Source organism: Aegilops tauschii, chromosome 6 (genome assembly GCF_002575655.3).
Source record: "Aegilops tauschii subsp. strangulata cultivar AL8/78 chromosome 6, Aet v6.0, whole genome shotgun sequence".
NCBI classification, from domain to species: domain Eukaryota; kingdom Viridiplantae; phylum Streptophyta; class Magnoliopsida; order Poales; family Poaceae; genus Aegilops; species Aegilops tauschii.
Window position 1 is genome coordinate 469,966,983 of NC_053040.3, and position 9,387 is coordinate 469,976,369.

At 49.6% G+C, this 9,387-nt stretch overlaps 1 protein-coding gene and 1 pseudogene across 6 annotated transcripts; one reads left to right on the top strand and one right to left on the bottom strand.

Annotated features, from left to right (window-relative positions):
* Nucleotides 1–622: 622 nt before the first annotated feature.
* LOC109764791 (uncharacterized) lies at nt 623–7,104 on the bottom strand. Of its 6 annotated transcripts, none has more exons than XM_040392997.3 (4): nt 6,670–7,104; nt 1,836–2,021; nt 1,110–1,688; nt 623–1,004 (listed from the first exon to the last, which is right to left on the bottom strand). In XM_040392997.3, the coding sequence occupies exons 3-4, from the start codon at nt 1,556–1,558 to the stop codon at nt 890–892; spliced, it is 564 nt and encodes a 187-aa protein (XP_040248931.1). In that variant the 5' UTR covers nt 1,559–1,688; nt 1,836–2,021; nt 6,670–7,104; the 3' UTR covers nt 623–889. The 6 variants fall into 6 exon arrangements, with proteins under 6 accessions (XP_040248931.1, XP_020179161.1, XP_073358630.1 ...); XM_073502529.1 differs by having other exon boundaries at nt 716–1,004; nt 1,816–1,965; nt 6,670–7,087; XM_040392998.3 differs by having other exon boundaries at nt 716–1,004; nt 1,816–2,021; nt 6,670–7,087.
* On the top strand, nt 3,890–6,243 carry LOC109764777 (uncharacterized; annotated as a pseudogene).
* Nucleotides 7,105–9,387: the final 2,283 nt, after the last annotated feature.

Below are 9,387 nucleotides of genomic sequence, written 5' to 3' on the forward strand. Positions count from 1 at the left end.
AGAGCTATACGCCGAGCAAGATTTCCATCCGGGCCGGCGCCGGATTCCACAATCTCAAGTAACTGATCGTAGCAGCGAGGTGCCCACTGAGAGCACGCGCATATCTTTGAATTATAAGTTATGATATTTTGTCGAACAATACTCGGGTTGGTGTGGTGTAGTTCTTGCATGTATTGACATCTCAGCTTACCAAGGGCCTTATTTTGTTAGTAGTACTTACTGTATGCATGTCTGCATATATGTTTGAATTGAACACCTGCTTCTGTTTTGTAGGTGAGGGGCTGAAAAGATGAAATGGAGAAAAATCGTACAATATGTATATGGTAATGAATCATATTTCCTGATAATATATATATATATATCAGGATTATGCAATATAACTATATTAAATCGAGCTAAAATCAAGTGAGCTAGTGTTCGCTCAAGATCATCTCATTTCTCGATTGATCTACATAAAGTGCTCCTATTCAGCTCATTTCTTTTCAAGTCGAGCAAAAAGACGAGTCAATCCCAAACGACTCCCAAGCCTCGGATTTTTCTTGCAGCCCTATAGTTGGCATGCAATGCACCTGAGCCAACTCTTGTTTACTTTTCTTGCCAATGTTAACCAACTCATGGGCAATCAAAATCTGCGAAACTTTTAGCAAGTAGACTCGCCGAATTTAGTTCTTTCAAGCTAGTAGACTATGTAAGTGTTATCGCTCGCCAAGAAAGCTCTAAAAAAACAAATCTTCCAAGCTTACATACACATATTTACAGACGGTGCATTATTCACTGTCGTAGCAAATGGAAAAGCAAGCACTGAGAATTCACTTTAGCCTGTTGGGATCAGTCTACTCCTGTGGTCATGGACTCATGGGAAATCACTAATTAAGCAGTCACGCTTCTTTCACGTCCTGCTAGACCGGTGTCGTCTGTCCGGCTGCCTGTTCCCCGGGCTATTGGTTACTGCTTGTAGCACACTTCGACTCTGTGATGGGTCATTCTCATTCGCCTCCTTAACCCTGCGTTGCAAATTAAATTAGCATGATGCTATCAGAGGCATGATTAAATCAGTTTTGTAGAATGTCGGAATTAAATCAATGTGTATCTCAAGTTCATGCACGTACCCGTACGTAGTAGCATCTGACGGGGGACGATGAGTCGCCGGCTGTAGCAGGAGATGCGCGTTGACGTAGAGCAGGAGCCCGCAGTAGGAGTCGACGACGTCCTGCATGTCCCGGAGCTGGGCGGCCATGCCCTTGCCCCTCCGGACGCGGTGCCAGAGCGTGCTCTTCTTGTAGGAGGCGACGAGTCCGGCCGCGTCGACCAGCGACTTTAGAACGGGGCCTCCCATCTCCGAGCACAGCACCGCGGCCCCGCAGCCCGTCGGCCACTGCAGCAGCGCGTGGAGCCTGCGGCTGCACCGCTCGAGCTTGGCGCACTCCCGCGTGCTCTGCGGGATGCGCAAGAGGCTCATGCCCACGGCGACCAGCATGGCGGCGTGCAGGCCGGACATCTGCGCCACATTGGCGGCCTTCGCCAGGATGTCCCAGAGCGCCGCCATCACCACTCCCATCGTCAGGTCGTGTAGATCGATCACCCTATAGCGTGGTCGCGCGTGTCTGCTCAGCCTTGGGAAAGAAATCACGCGCCCGCACAGGATTTATACATGCGGCAGAATGGCGATCGTGGCCCCTGATGTCACACTGCAGAAAAGCATTGGTGCAAGTGTGGCCGGTATGTGATAATACGGCAGCCACGGGCGTGTTAGACACAAATAATAGGGCTTAATGCAAGTGATTATAGAGGTTAGGACACCTAATAAATCATTACCAGAGGCGATTAGGCATTACCAAAGATGGGCGTGGCCAGGAAATCTAGCCAGAAGTCTCGTGCCTGCTCGATGCAGACATCCACACATAGATGAAGAGAAAGGTGCCGCCTGATGCAGACATCCACACATGATGAAGAGAAAGGTGCCGCCTGGTGCAGACATCCACACATGATGAAGAGAAAGGTGTGATAGCTCTTGGGTGTCCCTACACTCCGCATGAACAGAAAAATATGAAACATTGCGACATCAAATATGCTCAAACGTTTTAGGTGATTGCAAATTTTAATCAAGAAATATCATGTAGAGATAGGTGTACACATGAGAAACAAAAATCAGTGATTGTAAGTGCTCAACACTTTGAGCACTGAGATCTTTTTCTTTAGTAGAGCTCCTCGAATGTTTTTTAGGCATGAAATCTTGCAAGCATCTATAAAGTTTGATCATATTTGATGTCGCAAAGTTTCAGTTTCTTTTTTTGGAATTTACTGTTCATTTGAGGGTGTAGGCAACCGGGAATTGAAAAACCACTCTCCATGATGAACGTGACAATGAAGCGAAATTGACGGGAAGGAACTATCTTGGAATGTTGAACACTTGAGAAAAACACTGGTGCAATCAGCAGCCATGAACCGTATAGGAAATGTTGCCGCTCAGCACATAAAAGGGGCCCAGGGTAGTGTCATCTTCCTCTGGGGTTGGAAAGATCCTGGAGGCGTCCATCTCTTTCTGTCGTCGTCAAGCAGCTTTCTATGGTTGCTTTATGGGAGCATCGGCCCGGGTGATACCCCTAAGCAATCAATACTGGGTATTTTTACTATTGAAAGTCCAATGATCTCTTCTACTCCCTCTGTAAACTAATATAAGAGCGTTTAGATCACTACTTTAGTATTCTAAACGTTCTTATATTAGGTTACGGAGGGAGTACGTCGTTTCCAGATTAATTTAAATCTAGCTTTGCTAGGTCAAACTTCCCTACATTATTCTCGTAAAAAAAAGCCTTTTCTACGTTAGACAAACATATATAAAATATGTTAATTACTTTTGCTATTAAACCGTTATTGTAGGGACTATATGCCTATGTACACTCAGTAACATATTAATATATTAATTGGTTCGATTTTTATAACTAAAGTAACTCTTTTTTGTGAACAAACAAAAGTAAACTTAATTGTGAAATAAACACAATCACTGAAAATGATTTATAAATTAATTTATCCTAACATACTTCAAACTTGTGCACCTGTCAAACTTATGTGCCAATGAAACCTAATGATAGCACCTATAATGTACTCCCTCCGTTTTTATTTACTCCGCATATTAGATTTGACTGAAGTCAAACTTTATAAATTCGACCAAGTTTGTAGAAAAGAATATGAACATTTATATTAACAAATTTATATGATGTGAAAATATATGCAATGATGAATCTAAGGGTATTGATTTGGTGGTGTAGATGTTAATATATTTTTCTACAAACTTGTTGAAAGTATATAAAGTTTGACTTTAGACAAATCTATAATATGCGAAGTAAGTAAAAACGGAGGGAGTAAATAACCTCTTTAGAAGGAAACAAATGATAATTAGTGAACCTCATTACGACAATGCAAGAGACTGCTAAAAGAAACAACTGGATTTACGAGAGAACAGTTGAAATTAGCGAAATGCATTATCTTTTGAGGTTGAAGTACCATGTCAGTATATTTATAAACAAGGTATATAAAAGTACCTTAGTCGGGACTCCGGAGTGAAGCATTTTGAAGCTCCAATGTCTATAGGGGGCGGAGGAGGCGACGGCAGTGTGCTCGCTCCAACTGTGCTACACTTACGCTCAATTCATACGGGGTTGTTGTTACGGGAAGGTGTGTCAATATTTGGTTGGAAGCTGGAATAAGGAGGACCCCACAGTGAAAATCAGGGGGCAAAGAAATTGGTGGGGAGAGAGTCCGTAGGTGCAAACCGTGCAATGCTACCCGTAAGTGTAGCATTTTTGGTGCTCGCTCGGTCGCTCTCACTCGACCCACTGTACATCAAGGCTCGTACACCCGCTTCTGTTGGGCCGGACCAGCAGGGCCCATTTCTGCCAATGTCCACGTAGTAGCAGGCCTCGTACCACGTATAAAATATCAATCCGCTAAAAAAACGTATAATAAAATATCACAATAGGCCCAAACTGTGTGTTCTTTTAGATTGAAATCGATGGGTGGTCGATCGAGGAGATATTTGCTCGCATTATCATGACGAATTCCGGTCACAGCCGGCTCTGTCAGATGCAAATTGTTTTTTTTCTTGGATAAAAAACCTGCGTTCAACTAGGGCGCTCCCTCACGATGTTTTGGAAGAACTAGAATTGCTTACTTGTTACAGAATTACTGTACCCTAGTTTACTTGACCGGAGAAAGACTTGCTCGTTGACTTGTTGCTGGCCTTCCCCGACGATCTGACTCCCTGCACATCGGGGAGGGCAGTACAATACTCCACCATGTCAGTCTTAAAGGATAGAATATGCAGCTGCAGTGAGGCCGGCAATGGAGCCCGGCCACGGCTAGAAGAAGACTTGGCTGCTCCCAGGACCCCGAGTCCGTCGTTTACACGCGCCCGAGTTGCTGTAAAAATATAGAGCAGTGGCAGTAAAATACTGGCGCTCCGTCAGGCTTTGAATACCTTCCCTCCGGACGACGCGCCGAGTCAAGTCGTCTTACTACCACGCAGCTCCCTCTCTTTCCCATCGTCCGACTCCCACATGATCTCTGCATCACAGTATTAAGAAAGAGCCACACTTGCTGAGAGCTTGAGATTTGAGAGAGTGGAATCGCCGCCGCCCCTGCAGTGCAGCCGGCAATGCCAACGGATCAGTCCGGCCAGCAGGCAACGGCGCCCGGGCAGGGCCAGCAGCCATGGGAGTACAGCCTGCGGAAGTACCTCCTGCTGCTGGCCACCCTGGTGGTCACCGTCACGTACGGCAACACGCCGGGGGGCGTCTGGCAGGTCACCCACGACGGCCAACTCGCCGGCGACCCTATCATCCGCCAAACCAACTACCACCGCTACCTCGCCTTCTTCTACTGCAACGCCACCGCCTTCGCCGCCTCGCTCGTGGTCATCGTCCTCATCCTCATCCTCGCCATCCGGCATGACAAGGACAAGGACAAGGGGAAGAAGGACGCCGTCCGGGTCGTCCTGCCGCTGCGGGGCTTCATGGTGCTGGACCTCCTCAGCCTCCTGGGTGCCTACGGCGCAGGAACCTGCCGGGACAAGATCTCCATCATCTACTCCGCGGTGCTGGTGGCCATCGTCTTTGTCTGCATCATGGTTCTCAAGTTGATGGATTGCTGGTGCCCCAGCTCCGGTGGCGCGATGCCCCTCAAGAAGCCCAAAGCCGAAGAACGGCTCTGCAAGGTCCTGATGCTCCTGGCGACGTTCGCGGTGACGTCGCCGGGCTGAGCACGCCGGGTGGCTTCTGGGACAGCACTGGGACCACCTACCGCCCAGGCGATGCAATCCTCAAGGATCACCACAGCCTGCGCCTGACGGTGTTCCTGCTCTGCAACACCACGGCGTTCTTGGCGTCCCTGCTCATCACCATGCTGCTCATCATTGACGGCAAGAAGCTCCGAGAGAAGACGGCTCGCTCTCGCGTGCTCTATGGGTGCATCGTCGTCGCGCTTGTCAGCCTCGTTGGTGCATACACCGCTGGCAGCTGCAGGAAGACCGACACCACCGCCAAATTGGTCGGCCTGGTCGGCGCCGTTCTGGCAATGGCATACATCCTACTCTATGGTGGTTTCTATACGCCAGCGCCAAAAATTTCGTGTTCTTGTTTCAGTCCAGCAAAACGACCTGATGATGATGTCAGGTAACGGAGCACATACACATCCTCTGTTTGCAGTTAAACTGTTTCTTTCTTTCTCTGCAACTCAACTGAACTCTGTTTCTTTTTCTCTGCAATGCATGAATGCAGTGCTAAGGAGCTTCTGGAGAAGGCTCGCTCTCTTGTTCTACTGCTCGCCACTCTTGCCGCCACCATCACCTACACAGCAGGGCTGGACCCGCCAGGCGGCTTTTGGCAGGACAACGGCGATGGGCACATCGCCGGCGACCCGATCCTCCTCACCACAAACGCTAGGAGGTATAAGGCCTTCTTCTACTGCAACTCCATTGCGTTCGTGGCCTCTTTGGTGGCCATCGTCCTGGTGCAATGGGTATGAGGCGGGCGACCCTGTGATGCAAGTTAACAGGAGGCCCCGGTACCTCGTCTTCTTCTACAGCAACTCCATTTCCCTTATGGCTTCCATCGTTGTCATCATGATGCTGCTACCGCACTGGCTGCCAAACGAGAAGGACAAAGATTGGGGGAAATGGTCGCTGAGGGTGATGAACTGGACGATCCTACTGGATTTGGTCACCCTCCTAGTGGCCTATGCAGCCGGCTCCAGCAGGGGGTGGAAGACGTCTGTGTATGTCGGCATGCTCATACTTGCCGTTCTGGGCTACTTTGCAATCCATATGACGCTGTCAATATGGTCTGATTGTCACCGAGCAGCCAAGAAAAAACGAGAGTGTGATTCTTTACCGGTGCACTCAGTGGTATGCTCTAGCTAGCTGTCCCTGTTTTTAGAGTCCTAGTCTAGTTGATGTAATGGGATAAAGCTGCATCCCAATTGGATCATGCTGACATTGTGTATCTTAATCCACTGATTATGCATGATAAGTGATTCTTTTCGATCCTATTTGTATGCTGTGTCTCATAAGAACTTGAATGGGAAGTGCATATTTAGGAAACTGAAGCAATTGTTACTAGTGAAACATACTATCCTAATCCTAATAAATGATAATCACTGACAGAGGGAACATACCCTGAATCCGACGCCAGCGGCACAATCTTCCCAGTGGGGAAATTTACCGAACACCTGCAGGGCGCCTGATCCCCGCATGCGGATGAAGGCAATAGAGCTGAGCAGTGCGCCGTCGTGCATGCCGCCGTTAGTCGATAGATGCGTACGCTAGGATCAGAGGCTGGCGCCATTTTAGTTGGAGAGGATTCTCGAGCGTGGGGCGCCTCGATCGGAAGCAGCTGCTCGAGCACGCGAATGCAGGTGTTGCGCCTGCACGAATCTAGGTGGCTTGGCCGAATCTCCTTGCGATCTGCCGCACGAGGGACACCGTGTAACGGGCCTAGATCGAGAGAGGAAGGAGGAGGAAGAGAGCAGGCAGGGGAAGGAGGAAAAGGGGATCGATTAGGTAGGAGAGTCCAGGATAGCAGCTCCGGTTCAAGTCATATTACATTGCATAACCCACCACACACGTCACTAGCTAGTATATAAAGGCTGTCTCGTTGCACTGGCTGATCTGGACCAATCGCCGGCTTGCATCGCGTCATTCGCCTGCTGACTTGTCCTCCTCATGGTCGTCTGGCCTGGCCGTGGAGTTGACTAACTCTTGGGACCCCTCTGTCAGGCATTGGAGTGGCACGGTCCTAACATTCTCCCCCTCTTGGGACATGGCTTGTCCCCAAGCCAGTGTAAACGGAAAGCGCTTGCTGAACTGCGTACCTTCCTCCCAAGTGGCCATGGAATTTGGTAAATCACCCCAACGCACCAGCACCTGCATTTTGTCACCCTGCGCTGTCTTGATCGTCTTCTCGGCAAGGATGGTTGTCGGCAGTTGTTCCATGCGAAGGATTTCTGCAGCCGGGGGAAGTTCAGCTTCGACCAGAATGTTGTCGCCCACTGCCTTCTTCAACGGTGACACATGAACCACTGGGTGAATCTTGCTCTCTGACGGCAACTGCAGCTTGTATGCAACCTTTCCCACTCGCTCCATAACTTTGTATGGCCCGTAGTACCGGAATGCCAGCTTCTGGAATGGACGTTGTGCCACTGAGGTCTGAATAAATGGTTGCAGTTTGAGGAACACAACATCCCCCACGGCGAACTCGCGGTCCGTGCGTTTCTTGTCCGCTTGCTTTTTCATCCTGTCCTGGGCTTGTTTGAGCTGTTGCTGGAGTAGTTCCAACATAACTTCTCTCTCCTTGAGCCATGATGCCAGATCTGGAACAGTGCACTCATCCACTTGATTCACTCCAAACTCTCTCGGCATGGTGCCATAGATCACTTCAAATGGAGTTCTTCCCAAGGCTGAATGGAACGTTGTGTTGTACCAGTATTCAACAAGGAATAACCACTTGAACCCGTTTCTGGGGCAGGCATGCACCGAGCAACGCAGATACGTCTCTAAACACTGATTGACCCGTTCCGTTTGCCCGTCAGTCTGGGGATGGTAGGAAGAGCTCATGCGGAGTTGCGTTTGAGCCAACTTGAAGAGCTCTTGCCACAAGGCACTTGTGAAGATTCGATCCCGGTCAGAGATGATCGCCATTGGGAGCCCGTGCAGCTCGAAGATGTTTTGCATGAATGTAGTGGCCACTGAGAGGGCTGTGTATGGGTGCTTCATGGCTAAGAAGTGGCCATATTTGGAGAATTTATCCACGACCACTAGGATAACATCGTAGCCCCCTGATCGCGGCAACCCTTCGATGAAGTCCAAGGAAATCACTGCCCACGGCCGTTTGGGAATTGGCAAGGGTTGTAATAGCCCAGCCAGAGCCACCCTTTCTGTCTTCGCTTGCTGGCAAATTTGGCACTTTCTAACGAAGGCACACACCATCTCCTTCAGGCCTTTCCATGCAAACAACCGTCGCACTCGATGATACGTCGCATGAAACCCAGAGTGCCCCCCTGCTGCGCTGTCATGAAGTGCTGATATCAGGGCCGTTTGAGTTTCCGTGTCCTTGCCAATCCAGATGCGCCCCAGAAATTTTATGACCCCTTCACTCAATTCAAAGCCAAGATCACTCTTACTGTCCAAAGCCAATCTGATCATCAGTTGCTGAGTCGCTGCGTCTTGCTGGTAACTTGATTGAATCGCGTCCATCCAAGCTGGTCGTGCAAGAGTGACGGCCGCCAGTTCGTGGGTCTCTGTATGCGTTCGTCTCGAGAGGGCATCAACCGCTCGATTCGTCACCCCTGCCTTGTACTGTATTTGGAAGCGAAGCCCGACTAACTTGGTGAAGGCACGCTGCTGAATAGGTGTATTGAGGCGCTGGTCCGTTAGGTTGAGCAGACTGCGTTGGTCCGTCCTAATGACAAACTCCGAGTGTTGCAGATACGGTCGCCAATGATCGACAGCTAGCAGCAGGGCCAAGCACTCCTCGTATGCCGACAGTCCCAGGTTGCGGGGAGCCAGGCTCTTGCTCAAGTAAGCGACAGGGTGTCCCGCCTGCATCAGCACCGCGCCAATCCCTGTTGCACTGGCATCCGTTTCCACTACGAATTGCTTCGAGAAATCTGGCAGCGCGAGAACAGGCGCAGTGACCAACGCTTTTTTGAGAGCCTGAAATGACGCTTCGGCTGTTGGAGTCCACACGAACACTGAATTCTTTTTGAGCAGGTCGGTGAGCGGTTGGCTGATCAACCCAAAATTTCTGACAAACTTCCTGTAATAGCCTGACAGTCCTAAGAACCCCCGTAGCTCTTTGACATTTGCAGGCTGCTTCCAATCCTGCACCGTCTGAA